Below are 21,946 nucleotides of genomic sequence, written 5' to 3'. Positions count from 1 at the left end.
TAGTGATTTTCATGGGAGTCCAGCCATCTCCCCACAGTGGTGTTACCACTCTTCCCACCATGATGCCCCGAGGTGCACACCTGGAGGTTGTAGGCTCCACCATAACTGTGCTCCCAGGTGACTTTGGCACATTACTTGGCAGTCTTCCCCACAGCAGATACTCTTGTTTGGGGAGGAGAGTCACCGCCTGAGTTAGCTTCACTGTCCCTACTTTCTCTGGGACATCTTCACCCCTCCACCTCGTGAGACTTGTCATCATTTCTAAAAAATGTTCACCATCTGAAGACCCTTTTGTGTTGCTTGAGATAAGTGTCCAATAACTGTTCTCGTTCTTCAGCTGATGCAGCACGTGTTTCAGCATGTTGGTGCCTACTATTATGTCGTCCTTCTGACCAGTGACCACTAAAACTGGGACCATGCACTTTATCCCATACAAGCTTAGTTCCATGTCATACATACACTTAGGGCTCACCTGCACTCCTCCGCAGCCAACAAGGATAATGCGCTGTGGGAGTTCCTGCTGTGGGGTTAAGACACTATCCAATAGTAGTCTCTGTTCTGCCTCTTCACTTATTGTGCAGGCCATTGAGCCTGTATCGAGGAGCCCTTGCAACTGAGCATGGCCATTAACTGTCACTGGTGCATGAAATAACTCACTGAACGTCTCGACTGTGTGAATATTCTGAACGATTACTGTGCAATTTTCAGACATTGTTTTACAGACATTGACATACATCTCCTCTAATTCTTCACTTTCTTCAAGGGTTGACTCTTTAATGCTCACACATCCCCTTTCCGTATGTGAGCTATCTAGTTTAAACTGGCTCCACCTTGCTCAGGGTTAGGCGGTGGGTGCGCTACCTGTGGCTGGGTGTTAATTCTTGGCCGGCGTTGTTGGCACTCTCTCTTCCAGTGGCCAGGCTTGTAACAGCCCATACAGAGGTTTGCCTGTCTACAGTGTGCGGTAGTTGAGTGTTCAACAGACTGACAGACTCTACATCTACTCGGAACAATGGCTGCTGGCTCCCTGCTCTGTGGCACGACTGCTGTTGTGTGTGTCGTCTGCTCTAGCACACGGTTCAGCAAGCCAATGAGAGACTGGATGCAGACGCTCTCAGTCTGAGGAGAGGATGGAAGCCCCATTGCCTTTGGGTAGCCAGTAAGGTCTGTCGAGTTTTCAGCAGTGACTGCCTCTGTCACTAATGTCTGAGCATGTGCACCAACGTTCTTTGGCCGATAAGGTTTGGCTTGAGACATTGTCCTGGCTTCTCTTTGATGTTCAACGAGGTGTTCCTGAATCTCATTTGCGGTCCATTTTTCAGCTGTTTTGCACTTTAGGATGCTTGCAAGAGCGGGGTCAGGGCAGTGTTTCACCAACATCATTGTGACTTCATGAGAGGGGTCCTCAATGTTTCGCCCCTGCCTTCTCAGACACTCATCCGCAACATCCACGGCCTTGTTCAAGCGTATCCAATAGTCCATTGGACTTTCTCCAACCAGAGGAAGTGTGTTATAGAAATCTGCTAAGGGCATAGAGGAGTAGGTCAACTCACTGAAATGTTGTTTTAGAATATCAAAGACAAGCTTGGAGTTCTCAGCTGGCTGCAGTGATGGCATGCTGCGCAGGGTAACTTTAACAATGTCCCTAGCCTTTCCCATTAGTCTTGACATTATCTCCTGGGAGTACTCTTGCGGGTGTACACCCCTCTTATTCAGGTAAATGCTCATAATCTCTTCCCACTCATGTACTGTGTGTTTGTCTGTTCCATCACCCCTGAAGTACGGCGGCTCTTTGACATCTGTCTTCATAACTAACTTTACTCCTGTCATGTTCAAGTCAGACTGCCCATATCCTAAGTTCAAGCTAGGTGTGGGAGTGGTTTGACTACCTCCACCACCAACAGATCTCTGCAATTGGCTAGCAATGTTCTCTCCTATATAATGAGCTAATTGTGTTATGAGATTCACTAGGTCTGCGGAACTCACATCTGTACTAGACATTGCCTGGTTTGGAGAATGTTCATCTTTGCTGTTGTATGAGAATGCAGGACATCACACTTAACTAATACTGCTCGCAATTTCTGGAGCATCTCTTAATCTATGCATGTGTGGTGTGGGTGAATATTAATCAGTGCGTAAGCGTGTGGATGAGAGTACAGGTCTGCCTAGTATACCAGCACCTCTAAGAGGCGTGCTCTCCACCCTACTCATAAACCTGCCCCTCCCTAGGCTTACCCCTGCAACATCTTCAATACTCCGTGGGGTCTGCGCATCCCTACCATCAGTCATTTTCAAAAAAAAGTTGTAATGTGGTAGACTATGATAACAATATGTGAATCACCAGAACATGTGAATATGGTATGAAAAAAAAAAAAAGTAAAATGATATAGATAGGAGAGATAGAAGCAATTAAGAGCTACAATTTACACATTAACATTTGCCCTTATATTTGTCAAAAATCCCCAGGAGGTTCCTACTCGTCACAGTAACCACCGGCGATCACCCTGGCGATGATCTGAAGCGAAGATATCCGGGTCACGGCACCAATGTAGCCGGCTTCGTCTGCACGTTGCCGACTACTGCGTTGTGTTCTGGTGCACTGAAGACATGACACTGACGTTCCTCAAGGCACTTTATTATGTACAAACTCTCTCAGTCAAGTAGAAGGCTCACTGTTCAAATTCAAAGAGAGCAAATGTTCAAAATTCTACCCTCGATTAGAATCAGCCTCTCTCAGTGAGTAGAATGCAGACTCAATTTAATCACATTCAAAAATCAAAGAAATAAAATATAAAAGAATTATAGAAAATAAACATTGCATTAGTTGGTGTATATGTATGTGTCATATTGCATGTTATTCCTGTTATATTCTGGGTTTTTATCTTTTACATTAACATTATGTAACATGAAATAAAATCTTTTCAGTAGTTAGTATCCAAATTTATGCATAAAGCAACATGTACACATTCTATGTTTGTGCTCTTAAGTGCCATTAAACATTCATCAATACATGAAAACTTTTTAAATGAACACATTATATTTTTAACACATCATATATTTTTTAACATTGATATTGGGAGTACATACCTGTTCAAATTCAAAGAGAGCAAATGTTCAAAATTCTACCCTCGATTAGAATCAGCCTAACATAAAAAAAAGACAACTTAAACATGAGGGCTGCACCACAAGAGGATAGAATGATGATCACTAACATACAGCTAGGCAAACCAGGAGGCTAGCTAAGTTAGCAATTTCTCAAACTCTCAAAAACAACAAAGTTTCAGACACATCTTGAATAAATGTATGTGCATTCATCATAAAATACACTTATGAGTTACCATGTGCACTGAAACTAAAGTTTTAACAGGTATATTTTCAAGTTTACATAGTGCTGATATGAACACATACCTCTCTCAGTCGAGTAGAATGCAGACTGAGAAAAGAACGCGAAAATTCCATATATAACCAACACTCTAGGGGGCGCACTCACACAACTAACTCTCCCAATATCTATGAACTACCATGAAACACCTGAACAATACATTATTTTGGTGAAATAAACTTACACAAACAAATAGAAAATGAAAAGTTGCAAAAATATGTAATTCTTTGACCCGTTACAATCGCAAAGATGGTGGTTTGTTGCAACTGAAACTCATTTTTACTGTCAATTCTTATTTTCTCTCTATCTCTCTCTCTCTTTCTATCTGCACTAAATGGCAGTGCCTTGGTTGGATAGTTCAGATTAAAGTGGACATATCATGAAAAGTTGACTTTTTCTATTTTTAAGTGCTATTATTGGGTCCCCAGTCAGTGCTTCTATCAACCTAGAAAAAGTGAAAAAGATCAAACCAGTAATGTAATTTTGGTAAACCATTCTCTTAAAGCATGTGAAAAAATAGGTCATTGAAATTTGGCTCTCCATGTGATGTCAGAGGGGGATAATCTGCACTATCCAACCACATCACTGCAAAATACTACAGATGACCTGTGCATTTAACCTGACCCACAGAATGATACAGGTGAAGCCCAGGCATGATTAACACGTATATACTATGATCATATTTGAAATAGCAGTGTACAACTAAATGTGAAAAAAGTGCAATTTAAAAAAAAATAAGTTCATTTCCTTATTTCAAATGTATTGAAAACATTTATTTTCAAATTAAAGCATTAACAATTTACAAGTCTGTTTTATTCATTGACTTTGATCGCATGATTGTCATGAGTTGACTCGTGACTAATCACAACTTAAAAGCATATTTTTAACTCTTCTACACTTACTTTAATTTAACACTTTTCAAGTTTTGGATACTCTAATCAACATGAGTGTGAAAAATATGGATGCTTTATGCAAATGTCTGTTTAACATTGCTGACTCTTTTACAAATAATAATTTTGACAAAAATCCAGTTAAAGTTTTTTTAAGGTTAAGAAACAAAATCCCCACATCTATACCTTAAAATCACTGGTAAAACTAATAGATTCAGCACACACAAAGTCAATCACAATACATGTTTTTTTCTTTCTTATATTGTTTGACATTGAAACAGAGTTTTAAGATCTACTTTAATGAAAAGATCTAATATAAAAGTTAAACATCAGATATTTTCCCCAACAGTTAATCAAACATTTACTTAAAGGGGACATATTATGAAAATCAGACTTTTTCCATGTTTAAGTGCTATAATTGTGTCCCCAGTGCTTCTATCAACCTAGAAAATGTTAAAAAGATCAACCCAATAACTTAGTTTTGGTAAACCATTTTCTGCAAGCATGTGAAAAATAGGTCATTGTAATTTGGCCCTTATTGTGATGTCAGAATAAGGTAATACCGCCCCCTTTATCTGCACTATCCAACCACAGCACAACCATTTAGTATGGAGAGAAAGAGAGAGATAAAATATTTCACAGCACAATTGAGTTTCAATTGCAACAAACCACCATCATTGTGATCAGTGTTTGCACTTCATCCGCTCATTTGCATTTTAAATGACACACCCAAAACGGCACACTTTTGCTCCGACCTATTTTAGACTTAGTTTTCATCTTAAAAGAAATCTCATAATATGTCCCCTTTAAGACGGTAATAATACTTGATTAAGACTTGACTTCTTGTCCAAACAGATGTTTTTAGCAGAAGGAAGATCGTTGAGTGGTCACTCTTAAAGCTGCGGTCGGCAAGATATTTTTGATCATATTTACCGAAACTGACACTATGTTCCGATAGAACAACATAAAATAGACCGTTAAAAAAAAATCAATCACAGTTCCTGCACGCGCCACAAATCCACCCCCCACCCTCCTACAATATCGCATGCATCTGCCTGAAGTTCAAAGGTGAATTGGATTCAACGCAGTGTGATGGTGGAGAGAACATTCACTAACAAACTTCCGATTCCTCGGTTTAAGGAAGAAAACAAAGATAGAAAGCGGCCGTGCTCGTAATAAAACTAGGATTCATATCAGACTGGCATTTGAAATTTGGAGGAATCTACGAGATTTTAAAGGGTTCAAGCTGGATGCAGAGCTTGCCACATTTCTTGTCGACAGGTAATTGTGCTTTATCAACCATTGATTGTATTTCTGGGTGTTATGTAAGTAATCCAAGTATGCTTGCTAAGGATACATTCACAAAATACTCATGCACACGGACTGACAAGGACGAGCTCGAAAGGAGTAGTGTGGAAGTGGCATAAAAATTGTAAACATTCGAAATCATCCCAATCCTCCAAAGTTGCCGAACGCAGCTTTATTAATGTTCTTCCTTTTATGAAAACCTCAATTTAGACATTCCTTCTTTCTTTTGTCTCAAAAATAAGCTAAACATTAAACCACTACTTGACTGATCTTTACATTGCTGTGACAACTATGAAGACAGGAAGACTTCACCCAGGAAGACCTCCCCACACTTCCTTGTTGGACAAAAACAATATGTAGGTCTAAGGTTCCCAACTCCAGCCCACGAGGTCCACTTTCTTGCAGAGTTTAGTTCTAGGTCCGAGCGCAGACTGCACTGTATACTTTCAAATTGCTCACTGTGCTTTGATATCAAACGCTGATCGGTCTGCCCACTGCCGCATAAAGTCGAACAAACCGATGCCTGAAGAATGTGATTAACTTGGTCAGGTGAGTTTTATCTGGGCAGTACAGCGCACACGTCACTACAGCAAGCAGCAGGTGTCAGACCTGATGGCACCGTCTTCAACTCCTCCCTTGATTGCAAACTGCAAACCTCGCTGATCGGTCTGTGCAGCACCGCATGAACTCAAGCACACCTATTGTCAATATGCAAGCGACCACTTGGTGCCACTGTGAAGACTGGTGTAGGAGGCAGTTGTGGCCTAATGGTTAGAACGCTGGGCTTGTAACCAGAGAGTTGTTGGTTCGAGGCTTTGATCAAGGCACTTGTCCCCCAATGCTCCCTGGGCGCTGCAGTGATAGCTGTTGACTGCTCCGGGTGTGTGCGTGTTCTGCAGTGTGAATCCTCTGGTGCAAACTAAGGCTGGACTTTTGCGTGAAGCTCTCTCCACAATGGTCACATCTGTGAGGACTTTCTTCAGTGTGGATTCTCCTGTGCACAGTAAGATTGGACTTATAATTGAAGACCTGTTCACACTGGTCACATTTGTAAGGCCTTTCTCCAGTGTGAATTCTGATGTGCTCATCAAGCCTGGACTGTTGAGCGAATGTCTGTTCACACTGGTCACAACTGTACGGCTTTTTTCCAGTGTGAATTCTCCTGTGCACAGTAAAGTGGGACATATTAGTGAAGGTCTGTCCACACTGGTCGCAACTGTAATTCTTTAATTGAGTATGAATTATCCTGTGAGTATCAAGCTTGTACTTAGAAAGGAATCTCTTTCCACACTGGTCACAACTGTAAGGCTTTCCTCCAGTGTGAATTCTCATGTGCGAAGTAAGGTGGGACTTATAAGTAAAGCTCTTTCCACATTTATCACACATGAAAGGTTTTTCTCCAGTGTGAATTCTCATGTGAACATCAAGGCTGTACTTACAAGTGAAGGTCTGTCCACACTGGTCACAACCGTAAGGCCTTTCTCCAGTGTGAATTCTCTTGTGTGTCACAAGCCTGGACTTATAAGTGAAGCTCTTTCCACATTCATCGCATCTGTTTGGCTTTTCTCCAGTGTGAATTTGCATGTGCCCATTAAGGTCAGACTGACCATTGAAGATTTTACCACACAGAGAGCACGTACAAGCATCGTTGTCTGACAAAATCTCAGTCTTTACGCAGCTCAGAGATTCTTCTCCAGGTTTAAAATGATGAGATTTCTCCTCTAGGTTATTTGATTGAAAACTTTCCAACTTCACCATCATCAGGTCTAAAATTAACAGAGAAAATCATTACGATTAATATGACATTCAAAAATATCACAGAGAACTTCTGAAACTACATTAGTTGCTCAACAAGAATGCATATTCTGCCGCTTTTGACGTGTGGATTCCAAGTTTCATATTTAAACGCATTGTGGGGGATATGGTGAATAAGCTAAAGTAGCAGTCATTAGATTTTGTGTCTTTACCCCAGACAGACAACGTCTTGTTGCAGTTTTACTTCTGTTCTGGAGAATGATCTCACACTCCTACATTACTGTAGTATTTAACTTCTGCAGCGATGCACAGACCTATCAGTGTATAACATAAAAATATCACCCTAGAGTTTAGAAACCAGTGCGGCATTATGCTGCGTTTACACCAACCGCGGTAGAGGCGTGAAGCGCGAGTGATTTCAATGTTAAGTCTAGCTCGCACGAATTGAGCATTGTGCACGGTATGCGCGAATGGTACTTTTTGTGCATTTTGCGGTTCATGCGAATTTGCGGCTGATTTCCGAGTTGAAAAATTTGACTTTGGCAGAATTTCGTGCCGCGTTAACCAATCAGGAGCCTGCTTGCTGCTGTAGTAGCAGCCCCGCCCGGAGTCACTCATTCAACCAACACTTGATATTGTCCGTAAGCAGTCACCTGGAGCTATACAACACAAGTTCTAATTTCTATAGAGGAGACAGGAATAAAAAGGACCTTGCTTGGAAGAGTGTAAATGAGGACATTGGGCAACCTGGTAAATATACACTTCACTTTTGAGTAACGTGACGTTTATTGACCCACTTCATTTATTTTTCCCCCTATAGTAAAGTAACCAAATACAAACTGGTAACTCTCTCGATAAATGAACAATCAACATCAGTCATCTTGCAAACAGACAACCGCATAGCACTTGCCCCTCCCAGAAGAAGTGAAGTTTGCCTCTGATGCGCCTCAAATGCTTGCTTTTTCCGCGCGTCTACTTCGCTCTACATGCACGATTGCATTCAAACTGTTTAAGCGGCAAACTAGGCGCAGTAGATGATATTTTTTGACGCATGAAACGCGGTTGGTATAAACTCAGCATTAGAACAACACACTCCCACCAACTGGACATGACTAGGAATTACATTTAGACACGTTTTAAGTGCACTCTGTCAAAATAGCGTTTAGATTTTTTTCTCTTTCCTGCTTAAAAAAGCTGCCACTGCTGGTATCTGTACCAAGTACAGCCTACAAAAATTTTGGTACTGTGACAACACTAAATAGGTAAATATTAAGGCAAGACACATAGATACCTGAATGAATCAAATGCCCTTCATCTGTCTGTTCTTCTTTGATTTCTTGTTTCAGCTCCATCCCACAGTCCAGCAGATTTACTGATGTCTTTTCTTCTCCATTACAGACAGAAATCAGAAGCTCTGTAGATGTTTGATCAGTGAAGCCACTGACAGAGACACCAGATACATCCTGAAAACAACATGAATATATGAAGAAAAACATTAACAATATATGTAGAGTGTTCGACCAGTAAGAGGGGTTTCACACAAGCACCTTTTGGTGCGCACCCAAGAAACAAAGAGGTGTCGTTCATTTTCTGACTTTAACAGTATTCTGGATCAGACATAAAAGTGTAGGAGAGAGTGGAGGTATGTCCCTTATCTTAAACATGATTTTTTTATTTACTTCGCTGCTTTGCGATAATTACAACTATAACTGAGCCAATGACATCATCAAAAAAACTGCAGTCGACAAGAGTAGTTTCTACTCCACGGGCCTCATTTATAAAATTCTGCATAGAAAACATCCTAAATTTGATCTTACAATCATCTCAAAAAATGCGTTTGTGTGATTCATAGAATGAACGTACGCACATAAAACGTGTGTACCCCTTAGGGTGGCCATTCGTGCCAGTTCCGCCGGACACGTCCCGAACATGTTTTCGGGTGCATTCTGCGAAAGTGTCGTTGCTCGACCGCACAAGTCATCGAGGTTCTCACATTTCAGTTAAAATACATTAGAAAATCAAGATGTATTTCTTTTAAGACATACAATCACTGTAGTTTCATTCTTACCTTGAAATGTAATGGTTGCTTTTCTGAAATGAAACCCGAAATATTAAACCTTTATGATGTATGCGGTCGACCAATGCGACTTCCGGAGAACGAACCCGAAAACATGTTCGGGACGTGTCCGGCGGAAATGGCACGAATGGCCACCATTGTATCCCTTTATTTCAGATGTGAAATCTATAAGCCGCAAATGATCTTGAACTTGTGTGCAGCGGAGCAGTTTTTAGATCTCCGCCTTAAACAATGCCCAATTAATGTTAATGACAATTAGCACCTGTGTTTAGCGTCAATGTTCAAATCCTTTTTGAGCAGCAAGAATGGCTTATATTTTCAAAAATATGCAGAATTTGGACAAGCAAAAGTGCATACTTCTGCTCAGACCCTGACGTGGCGCTAAGCACTTTTCCACGTCAAATACAGTTTTATAAATGTGAATGTTGCACTGGATTTTTGCATACGCACACTTTACGATCAAATCTGTGCGCACGCACGCTTTATAAAAGAGGCCCCTGGAGTCAAATCCAACTTTATGGACACTAAGAGTCATGAAGAAAGGGAATCTGGAAAGATTTATAACATATGAAGTGTAATACTTACTTGTTCTGATTTTAAGGTTTGAGAACGAAGCGTTGGTATTGACTCATTATTCAGAATCAAGCTGGTTGAAAATCCAGCGTTGAACTGTCTCTCGTTTTTGAAGCAGTCTGGTGTAAAATGATTGGCACAAACGTGTAACATTCTAGGTACTTTCTTTGGGACATTTCCATAAAAAATGAAATCTAACCACAATGTCCTCAGTGACTCAGATTGTGGCAGTCTATGGAGACTCTGATGTTCATTAGTACATCCCAAAACAAAACATTTGTAATTCCTCTTTGATGCAGACATTGTAAGACTCCAGCTGCTACAGCGAAGATACAAAAATGATGGACTCAGTGATAATAATGCAGATCGTCAGCAGTTGTGGGTGGAGCTTCTCTTTATATTGATGTCATCATTGAAGAGAATCTGAATCAGCTTGTTTGAAAACTCAGCTTCTGATTTATGGCAAAAATAATAATAAAGGGTGAGTGGATATCTAACATTATAGGTTGGTTGTTTAAACACACTGTAGACACAAAGTAAATTTTGCCAAACATGTCTCCGTAAGACAACGGAAACATCCAATAATTTTTGTTGATCACAAAAATTTAAATCATAATGACAATCAACAAACATCATTTAGTAAAAAACAACTCAAAAGTAAACTCTCAGACACCATCACAACAGCATAAAAAAACCAATAAACACAGAAAACAATTAGTTTCACTAAACATTAGTTTCCACAGATTTGTGGGCGAAATTTGTGTACAGATGTTTTCACGAACAAATCAAGACTTAGGTGTGTATTATGCATCATCATGAGCCCCATTCACTTCCATATTAGGAAAAAATAATACTACGGAAGTGAATAGGGCTCATAAACGGTTTGGTTACAAACATTCCACGAAATATCTTCCTTTGTGTTCATCAGAACAAAGAAATTTATACAGGCTTGTAACAACTAGCCTGGCTCCGCCCTCCTACGTGCTTCCGCTTAATTTTAATTTCGCTTCAGTACTACGTCTGGGACTGCTCTGTAGAGTTTCGTTTTCTCCTGCAAAAATCTGCAGGTCCAATCAGCAAACAGAGGGGTGTGGCTAAGAACAATGAAGTTGAGGTCGTACATCAGTTTGAGTTGTAGTTCAGTAATGGCAGCGGAGAAAGACGTGAGAAAAACTATTCGGTCCGTTGTTGCAAAACTGCCGAATATACAGAAGTTAAAGCCGGAGCAAGAACCAGGTTTGCTAAGTTTTGTTTGTCTGATTATTCTTACTTGTTGTTTCCGGCCCGTTTCGGTGCATGATTATATACGTCACAACCAAACGTTAGCGATTGGTTATGGCAGATTCAGAGTGACTCTGGGCAGATCCAATAGTTTTAAACTTCAACAGAGAGGACCCTTCTTAACGGAAGTAACGCTTTGCAATGGAGCGTGGCCAGACTCTCTGTACAAATGAAATGAATGTACGAGAGTCTGGTTGGACCAGACTATGTAACAACATGAGAGTGAGTAAATTCTGATATAACTTTCGTTTTTAGGTGAACTATCCCTTTAAGGTCAAGTCAACAAAATAATCTTTGTTAGCAACATATGTTAGCTCTAATCAACATGAACAGAAATAATGAATAATACATTTACATATTTGTGTTCAACATTTACAGCACATCACATCCATCTCATCTCGACATCAATCTCAACACACAAACATCATGTTTATAAACATGATGGTTTATACACAACAGCTGATTTGTGTGGCATTGCTAAAATAAACCATAGTTTTACTACAGTAAAAACATGTTTACTGTAGTGAAATCATGGTTTTGCTTTGCTAACACTAATCAATACAACAAAAACGATGGTTACTACACTCTACCAAAAGACGATGGTTAATTTTCGTAACAGAAGTAACTCAGTCTGAGAACATTTATATCACCTAAATATTTTAAAGCGTAGTAGCAATAAGAAAACTTTGCTTACCTGAGAGAGATAACAAACATTAATCAGCTAAATGATGAAGAGGACAAACACAACACTGTGCTTTTTCTCATTTGATCTTCTTCTCTTGTTTCTTGACGCGTTTCCTCCAGTGTGAATATGTCGCCACCTACCGATGTTTTTTAGTCATTCTCACTTCAAGACCCATAGCGGATAATCCTATCTTTTATAAATTCTATCCAAAATTCAGCAATATGGTTAAAAAATCTCAACCGTCCCACTGTCGCTAGATTTTAATTGACCGTTATAATGTTTGAGTTTCCATGCGCATTAAGCTCATAACGTGAATGTTTTTATGTCGTATTTGTGTCTTTTTTGCAATAATATTAAAATATATAGGCTACAACAGTGGTTCTCAAACTTTTTCCGTGTGCGCCCCCCCTTGTGTACGGTGCATTCCTTTGCGGTCCCCCAAAGAAAATGTATGACAAAAAACTGTTTTAAAATGTAAAATTTTAATTAAACAAAACATATTAAGTTATACAAAGTAGTGCTGTTGGTTAGTAGCCTTATGTTTTTTTAGGTTTAATTACAGAATTCATGATAAATGAATGCATTTTACAAAATGTCATAAAACTGGGGCCCCCCTGGCAGCATCTCAAGGCCCCCAGTTTGAGAACCACTGGGCTACAATACATAAACATCGGCGAGATGAATCTGCATCGTATTTGAACAATTATTATTATTTTTGCAGTCCTGCAGTTGCTTTCAAAAAAATGTATGCAGGTAACCATTGTTTTTTTTTTTATTTGTGATGCAATAAAACTGGGCGCCCAGGACAGTGGAATTTGAAGTGATAGAGATTAGACATGTGTGTATATGTGTATGATTAGCCATATGTGTATCAGTACATTTGAAGTCAAATGTTTTAAGATTTGCAAACTTGTAGATTTTTTATTTTCCTCCAACACCAGTTACACATTCATGAATCCTTTAGTGTAGCTACACAAATCCTATATTCTATAAATCACAGATCAAGAAACTGAATATGGTACAAACACATTTAAACAATTATGTTTAAATAATTTGAAGTTACAGACCAATGTTGCACATACTGGATCGATGTAAAAACATTGTTTCATATTCCACAGCAGCCATATCAGCCTGTAGCCCAAGACAGCTTGCCCACTGACGCTAAGCAGTGTTGAGCCTGGTCAGTACTTGTATGGGAGACCACCTGGGAAAGCCAGGTTGCTGCGGGTAAAGGTGTTAGTGAGACCAGTAGGGGGTGCTCACCCTGTGGTCTGTGTGGGTCCTAACACCCCAGCATAGTGATGGGGACACTATACTGTCAAAAAGCACTGACCTTCAGATGAGACGTTAAATCGAGGTCCTGACTCTCTGTGGTCAGTAAAAATCCCAGGCTGTCATTCGAAAAAGAGTAGGGGTGTACCCTGGCATCCTGGCCAAACTTCCCCACTGGCCTACTAATCATCCCCATATCTGCTAATTGGCTATATCACCCTATCTCCTCTCCACTAATAAGCTGGTGTGTGGTGGGCGTTCTGGCGCAATATGGCTGCTGTTGCATCATCCAGGTGGATGTTGCACATTGGTGGTGGTTGAGGAGATTCCCCCATTCATATGTAAAGTGTTTTGAGTGCTGCAGAAAAGCGCTATATACTTTACATTAATAAAAAAAAAACAGAAAAATCGCTGGACAGCCAAAGTTGCATAGTACAGCGGCTAAGATTAAACTGTACTAGCGAGCATAGTAATAATGTAATGTATAAAAGGGAGTTCTAAGTTAAGCCAATGTCAGCTGACTCCCTAGGGGGAAAAAGACCCTTGAGAGACAGCCAGACATTACTGATTCTATAGAGGATATACTATATTTAGATACTAGGCGGTGATCTTCAAGCAGCTGCCCGACCTCTCTTTATCCAGACATTGCAATCAAAGTAGGGTTGTAAAGCTACTGATGCAGTCAGATGTTAGTGCACCTATCCCTCATACAAGCGTATAAGTATTTATGCCAGGCAGATGAATTCATCTAATACGTAAAATAAGTAACCAGGACCAAGTGCTTGTGTGGAAAAGAGTTTTAATGAAGGTTGTGGTGTAGCATGGTTCTTCAGGAGCCATGTTGTTGTGTCAACCTTCTACATTCTTAACCCAAGGTACTGCCTATGTGAGCAGACATGGTACACAAACAATACAATGGCACCCCATGGAGAACCCATGATACTTTGATTTCTGAAAAAACAATGACACCCACAGAAAACCTACGAGAAAGTGACCTAAGGGACTTATTGTATGGACTGTAAGGGGAAAGATATATCACCCATCCATCCGTTGGCCCAAATGGCGGAAACCTTTCGGTCTTTTCCAGCACGTGCAGATGTTTTGGCGTTACGTAATTTAGGTAGTATTATCAGACTCCAAAATATAAAAATCTCATTGTTTATAATACAAATTAGACAAAACATACTTATTTAGTCCCCTTAAAGGTGACATTTAATTATTATAATAATTATTTCTAACCAGAGGTCATGAACACTATTAACAGAACAAACTCAATTTCTGACAATTGCTTTGTATAATCATGCCATAGTTTCCTATTTACATTTAGAATAATATTGAAATAATCAGAGGTTGAAGCTGACCCTATTTAGAGTGATCAGATTACATTCACATGTTACTCTAAACGGATATCGTTAGCCTCCACACTTCTAAGTACACTTAAACTAACACCAAGTGTTAGTCATGCTATCTTTATTCAGGAAATTGGCCTTACAGAACCATTTGGGTAAACAATAATAAACAGCAAAATCCCTAGAGTTAAATGAACATTGCTTGGTGTACATATCGTCCCAATCTTAGAGTGTTAAAACGTGACACTGATTCAGAGTTAAAAGCAGTCTGTAACTTTATCCTCAGCATCATCTTCTCTGTTTTAAACCTAAATTTGCATTTTACATCTTGTAGAGTTTATGTTGGCTGTTTCATGTAAAGTCGCCATTATGGTGATCAGTGTTTGTTTTAGTTGCACCTGACTCTTAGCTCATTAGGTTTTTCTAACTGCTATATAACTTTATGGGGTGGTTTCCTGGTTTCCAGACTTCAGCGCTTAGCCAATAATCCAGACTGATAGGCGTATGAAATCAAAGTAGAGTGAGAGTGGTTCAAGCACAGATTGCTCTGTATACTTTTTAATCGCTTGCTGTACTTTGATATCAAATGTCGATCGGTCTGCCCAGTGCACCATAAAGTTGAACACACCTATTCCTCAAGATTCCTTGTGATTAACTTGTTCAGATGTGCTTTATGTGGGCTGAAGCAAACTCTGCTAGAAGGTGGAGAGTTGAACACCTCATATGATATAATTATAATTTGTCAACGTTGTCTGAATCATTGTCAAGTTTGTTTCAGATCAATCACATGCAAGCGACCACTAGGTGTCACTGTTGTAGGAGGCAGTCGTGGCCTAATGGTTAGTGTGTCGGTCTTGTAACCTAGAGTTGCCGGTTCAATTGCTGCAGTAATAGTTGCCCACTGCTTGTGTAATGTGTAAATGTTCTTCAGTGTGAATTCTCTTGTGCAAACTAAGGTTGGATATACGAGTGAAGCTCTTTCCACACTGGTCACATCTGTAAGGACTTTCTCCTGTGTGAATTCTCCTGTGCACATCAAGGCTGGGCTTACGTGTAAAGGTTTGTCCACACTGGTCACATCTGTAAGGCTTTTCTCCAGTGTGAATTCTTCTGTGCACAGTAAGATGGGACTTATGAGTGAAGGTCTGTTCACACTGGTCACAACTGTAAGGCTTTTCTCCAGTGTGAATTCTTCTGTGCACAGTAAGTTGGGACTTACAAATAAAGGTCCGTTCACACTGGTCACAACTGTGAGGCTTTTCTCCTGTGTGAATTCTCCTGTGCATATCAAGACTGGACTTACAACTGAAGCTCTTTTGACACTGGTCACAACTGTAAGGCTTTTCTCCAGTGTGAACTCTCTTGTGTGCAGTAAGGTGGGAATTATGAGTGAAGGTCCGTTCACACTGGTCACAACTGTAAGGTTTTTCTCCAGTGTGAATTCTCTTGTGCACATTAAGGTGGGAAATATGAGTGAAGGTCCGTTCACACTGGTCACAACTGTAAGGTTTTTCTCCAGTGTGAATTCTCCTGTGCACAGTAAGGTAGGAAATTTGAGTGAAGCTCTTTCCACAATGTTCACAACTGTATGGCTTTTCTCCAGTGTGAATTCTCATATGCACATCAAGGCTGGACTTACGAGTGAAAGTTTGTCCACACTGATCACAACTGTAAGGATTTTCGCCAGTGTGAATTCTCCTGTGCACATGAAGCTTCGACTTATGAGTAAAGGTCTGTTCACACAGGTCACAACTGTAAGGCTTTTCTCCAGTGTGAATTCTCTTGTGCATTATGAGGCTTGAATTATAAGTGAAGGTCTTTCCACATTCATCACATGTGTAAGGCTTTTCTCCAGTGTGAACCCTTCTGTGCACATTAAGGTGGGAATTATAAGTGAAGGTCTGTCCACACTGGTCACAACTGTAAGGCTTTTTTGCAGTGTGAATTTTACAGTGCTCAGTAAGGTGGGACATTTGAGTAAAGCTCTGTCCACACTTGTCACAGCTGTAAGGCTTTATTTCCATGTGAATTTGCATGTGTGCATTAAGGTCGGACTGACAGCTGAATATTTTTCCACAACGAGAGCACGTACAAGAATCGTTGTCTGACAAAATCTTCTCAGTCTTCAAGCAGCTCAGTGATTCTTCTCCAGGTATGATATGATGAGGTTTCTCCTCAATGTTATTTGACTGAAAACTTTCCAACTTCACCTTCAGGTCTAAAATGAACAGAAAAATCATTACGATCAATATGACAGTAAAAACATATCACAGAGCCCTTTTAAAACTACATTATACAACAGTTCTTTCTGGTTCTCGAATCTAATTGGCTAAGAGCCCTTCTCAGGTATGCAATATTGTACTGATAGCATAACAGTAACCGCTTCACCGTTTGTATCATTCCGCCACCTACTGGTCATTTTAGTATTAGTGAGTGGGGCTTCTTTAAACACGAAGCCATTCGCTCATCTCTGACTGAAAAAGCTGCACGCAAGCGTTGTTTTTAAACATTCTGTGTGTCTCATTAAGTTCCCTAGCTCGTGAATCTGTCTGTGAATCCTAATTCGTGAATCGAAAGTGATTACCCCTTCGAAGATCAGTGCTCTTGGATGTAAACTTAAGTGAAATAATGTCACATCGTGTGGATATAAAGCAATGAAAACAATCATTTTCTCTGGAGCGATCTCTCTCCTCCTATTAAAAGGATGAGAAAACACAGTGGAACTGCAGGTAAGGATACTAATTTATTTCCGTGTGACGTGACTATTAAAACACATTGTGAGATATCACTGCTGATATTTATAAGCTGCACACAAAACATCTCTGTTTTATGTAGTACTGACAAGAACAAAGTCCAATAATAAAGTGAGTGCTCATACCGCGCTTAGATTAAATGGAAAAGCAGTAGTATATAAATATAGTTTTATTAACTTTTACCTCGCACCAAAACAATAACACAACAACAGATGCATAGGCCAGTGATCTGCGGGGTGAGGGAACACTGCAGTCCGCTGATGTGTCTGGTACTCATGTCCGAATCTTTGTAGGCAAACGCTCAAATAGGCGCTATCTTTACTAATCGACTGCAGATTTGAATATTATACATACATATTCTCAACTGAACTATTCTTAAAACTACACTTTGTGACCAAGAAACGGTAATATTAAGAAACAGCTATTCCGGGGCGGCAGTGGTCGAGTGGTTCATGTAGGTTGTCTACAAATCGGAAGGTTGGTGGTTCAATCCCCGGCTCCACCTGACCAAGTGTCGAGGTGTCCTTGAGCAAGACACCTAACCCCAGCTGCTCCCGACGAGCTGGATGGCGCCTTGCATGGCAGACACCGCCGTCGGTGTATGAATGTGTGCGTGAATGGGTGAATGTGAGGCAACATGTAAAGCGCTTTGGATGGCCATTGGTCTATGAAAGCGCTATATAAATGCAGTCCATTTACCATATTGATTTATTATGACATTTCAAAAAAGCCGAAAGGTTTCCCTGTCATTCTGGCCTTGAAATCCGTGGTGGAAGAAACAAGTTCCCCAACAAAGAGGCTTTTAAATAAATCTTTTGTTGTTTTCTAGTTTTCTTTTTTTTCAAACGTGTGTCATTGAACCGTTGTATAAAAGCAACATTGCTCTCGGAGACATGTGTGATATTGCTCTCTCTCATCACGAGCTATATCACACTTCTACTCGAGCGATATTGCTTAAGTAGAATGCAGCTCTTGCTATATAAATGCAGTCCATTTACCATTTAACCTCTTAAGACCCAAGCTTTGATTTGGTTGCATCTTTTCCTTTTTGTCCCAGTTTGGAGTTAGGAAGAATCCATTTACTGACTTTTAACTTCATTAATAAAATAGTGTGTTGTTTAATTAGCATGTTTTTGTGGTTTGCTTTAGTACCAAAATTGGTTCAGATAACTGTAAAAATTACTGGTATCGGTACAGAGTACCAACTACTGAAATGATGTAACTCTGACAACACTAAATAGGTAAATATTAAAGCAAAAATGTACCTGAATAAATAAAATCTGCTTTATCTGTCTGTTCTTCTTCTTCTTCTTTGATTTCTTGTTTCAGCTCCATCCCACAGTCCAGCAGATTTACTGATGTCATCTTTTCTTCTCCATTACAGGCAGAAACCAGAAGATCCGTAGATGTTTGATCACTAAATCCACACACAGAGGCACCAGATCCATCCTGAAAATAACATGAAAACAAACAGAGATATAATCTGGGATGCATATACAGCTGCCCTTTTTTTGCCTGACTGTAACCTTTCTTTGATATGTTTATATTGTAATCTGAAGGCATTGTTTCCATCTGAAGGGACTGCCTCTTTGATTGGTTAAATGTAATGCATGTCAGACTTTAAGAATACATGCCCAGATCTATATAATAGGGCAAATTTGTGTGAGAACGCAATTCCAAAAAGCGCAGATGGGAGTGGTAATATCTGCAAGTTCTTTACTAAAAAGGCACAAATTAACACAGGCGCAACAGCTGATTTCCAAAATGACCAACGCAATCTACTAAGACCAGCGCAAATAAGTTAAGGGTTGCAAATAAGCAGAGCTGAAGAGTTGCGTGTGATCTACTAACGTGTGATGCACTTGAGTTCAGCACCATGGACATCACAGCTAAGGAATCCATAGTACACTGAAAAGTGAAGGTTAACAATAAGTAACACTTAGTATTGTGTGACTTCTCCTAGTGACTCCTCTTTTATTTCCTCAAGCTAAAAAAAGAGCTTGGCAAAGAATATTTTTGAATAATATGTTCCTTTGGCATTCCAAATAAACTGTTACATGTTAAAAAATCCTCTGCCTTGTGCCACACACTCTCTGATGCCTCTTCTATCAGCTAAAATTGCAGCAATTTCAAGTTTTTAATTTCAATTTTTAATTTAAGACATGTTTTTTTCTGCGTTAATGGTGCAAAAAACAGTAAAAATCACACGTGCAAACATTAGTAAATAGCATTGTGTGAATCGTTTAAATAGTTGCCTCCCATGAATTTTGGGTCTAAAAGGGAAACTCCTAGAAATACATACGCAATAAGGTCAGTTGCAAAAATAACTAGTCGTTATTTAACATCACAAGCTGTTAGTAAATCTGGCTCTAGGAGTCAGAAAAGGAATCTGGATGGAAGTAATACTTACTTGTTCTGATTTTACTGTTTGAGAACGAAGCGTTGGTATTGACTCATTTTTCAGAATCAAGTTGATTGAAAATCCAGCGTTGAACTGAGTCTCATTTTTGAAGCAGTCTTGTGTAAAATGATTGGCACAAACGTGTAACATTCTAGGTACTTTCTTTGGGACATTTCCATCAAAAATGAAATCTAACCACGTTGCCCTCAGTGACTCTGATTCGGGGAGTCTATAGAGACTCTGATGTTCATTAGTACAACCCAAAACAAAACATTTATAATTCCTCTTTGGCGCAGACATTGTAAGATTCCAGCTGCTACAGCGAAGATACAAAATTAATGGACTCTGTGCTTCTCACTCAGGGCTGTGTCTGTGATAATAAGGCAGATCGTCACCAGTTGTGGGCGGGGCTTCTCCCTGTATTGATGTCATCATTGAAGAGAATCTGAATCAGCTTGTTTGAAGACAGCTTCTGATTTATGGGAATAATAAAAAGAGTGAGTGGATTTCTAACATTATTGTTAAAACCACTGTAGAGGCAGTAAAAGTGAATTCTGCCTGACAGGTTGCCATAAGACAGCTAAAACATTGTTGTTCGAACAGTGTTTGTTAAACACTATTAAAAAAACAACATTCATTGAAAACAACTCAATAGTAAACTAACAGCCACCATACAAGAGCACGAACAAAACAAGCAAACACCAAAACAATATTCATTTTTAATAATATGAACTACATGAATATTAACTGTCAACTCTGCTGAAAAAAGCATACCAGCAAGACCAGCATATGTTGTGTTTTGGTGCTCGTTTGCTAGTGAACACCAGCTAAACCAGCATCAGCACCAGCTAAACCAGCACCAAACCAGCATTAGCACCAGCATTAGCACCAGCACCAAACCAGCATTAGCACCAGCATCCCATGCTGCAACATGTTAAGGACTTAGATCTTATTCAGTATAAAACAAAAACAATAAATGTACTTTCGAACTGAAAAATATCTTTGTTCATGTACAAACCTCTCTCTTCAGTCCTTCATCTCCTCTTGACTTCAGCTGTCTAATAACGCCAACTCTTTCCTCAGCTGAGAGATTTCTGTGATGAAATCATCAATATCACGTCAACAGGATTATTATTGTAAACAACAACGCTTTCATGACTAAAAAAGTAACTCAATCTGAAAATATTTATATAATCTCTAGACTTTGAAAAACTTTGCTCACCCTAGCAACAAACATTAATCTGATAAATGACGAGCACAACAAGTCGATCCTCGTGAGTTCTTCTTCTTCTCTTGTTTCTTGAGGCTTTGCCTCCAGTCCAGTGTGAATATGTCGCCACCTACCGATGTTTTTCAGTCCACTCAAGACCAAGAGCGGATCATCTTATCTTTCAGGCTTATGCTTAAAAGAGGCCAACTGTCACCCTGTCGGCAGATTTTAATTAACCATTATAATGTTTTAGTTTCCATGGTGACGCGTTAAGCTTATATACATACATACATACATATATAAATATAAAATAGCAGAATAAATACATATATAGGGTAAGAGAATATAAAAATACATAAAAATAAATTACACATTCATGAATCTTTCAGTGCATCTACACAAATCTCATATTTTACAAATCACAGATCAAGAAACTCCTTTGCCTTAATTGCTGCAGAGAATATGGTACAGAACACGTTTTAAAAAAATATTACGTTTTAAAAAATTGTTACAGACCAATTTTGCACATACTGGATCGATAAAAAATATTGTGCTCGATACATCACATTAGACCAATTGAGAGAGTAAGTCGTCATTTTGTGGCTGTTACAAACACATTCAACCACAAAAGCGTTTGCACCGCAAATGCAATCTGGTCTAATGTGTTTTCGACTACTTCTGAATGTGATTGAGCTCAAAACGTTTCACACCCTGTTTACACCTGTTTACATTTAGCGTGAAACACTTGGGATTCGATCAACCAAAACACATCTTAGTATCAGGTGTAAATGTCTCTTTACACTTTACCAATCTTCTTTATGCACAAGCAGTTTCTACACTAAAGACAAAGGAAAACATGACATCCTATCATATGACCCCTTTAAAAATGTTTATTGATAAATATAGGCTACTAAATGGCACATTTTGAAAATATAATTTATGTAAAAATGCAAAAATTGGCCAAATTATTGGGAAAATTAAAATGTTTGGTTGTTCGGCTTTTGGCAAAG

The 21,946-nt window shown here is 39.4% G+C and overlaps 1 protein-coding gene across 1 annotated transcript in view; it reads right to left on the bottom strand.

Moving 5' to 3' along the window:
- Positions 1-21,101, bottom strand: part of LOC129443838 (uncharacterized) — a 35,617-nt gene extending 14,516 nt beyond the window's left edge. The window contains exons 1-6 of the mRNA XM_073860060.1: positions 20,949-21,101; positions 20,745-20,820; positions 19,736-20,198; positions 18,591-18,774; positions 15,512-16,790; positions 6,518-7,159 (exon numbers count right to left, since the gene is read on the bottom strand). Coding sequence (XP_073716161.1) covers positions 6,518-7,159; positions 15,512-16,790; positions 18,591-18,774; positions 19,736-20,026 — 2,396 coding nt within the window. The 5' untranslated portion in view covers positions 20,027-20,198; positions 20,745-20,820; positions 20,949-21,101. The remainder of the gene's footprint in view (positions 1-6,517; positions 7,160-15,511; positions 16,791-18,590; positions 18,775-19,735; positions 20,199-20,744; positions 20,821-20,948) is intronic.
- Positions 21,102-21,946: the final 845 nt, after the last annotated feature.

The sequence above is a fragment of the Misgurnus anguillicaudatus genome, chromosome 3 (genome assembly GCF_027580225.2).
Source record: "Misgurnus anguillicaudatus chromosome 3, ASM2758022v2, whole genome shotgun sequence".
Taxonomy (NCBI): Eukaryota; Metazoa; Chordata; class Actinopteri; order Cypriniformes; family Cobitidae; genus Misgurnus; species Misgurnus anguillicaudatus.
The sequence above is the reverse complement of the archived record's forward strand: the minus strand, read 5'-3'. Positions and strand labels throughout refer to the sequence as shown.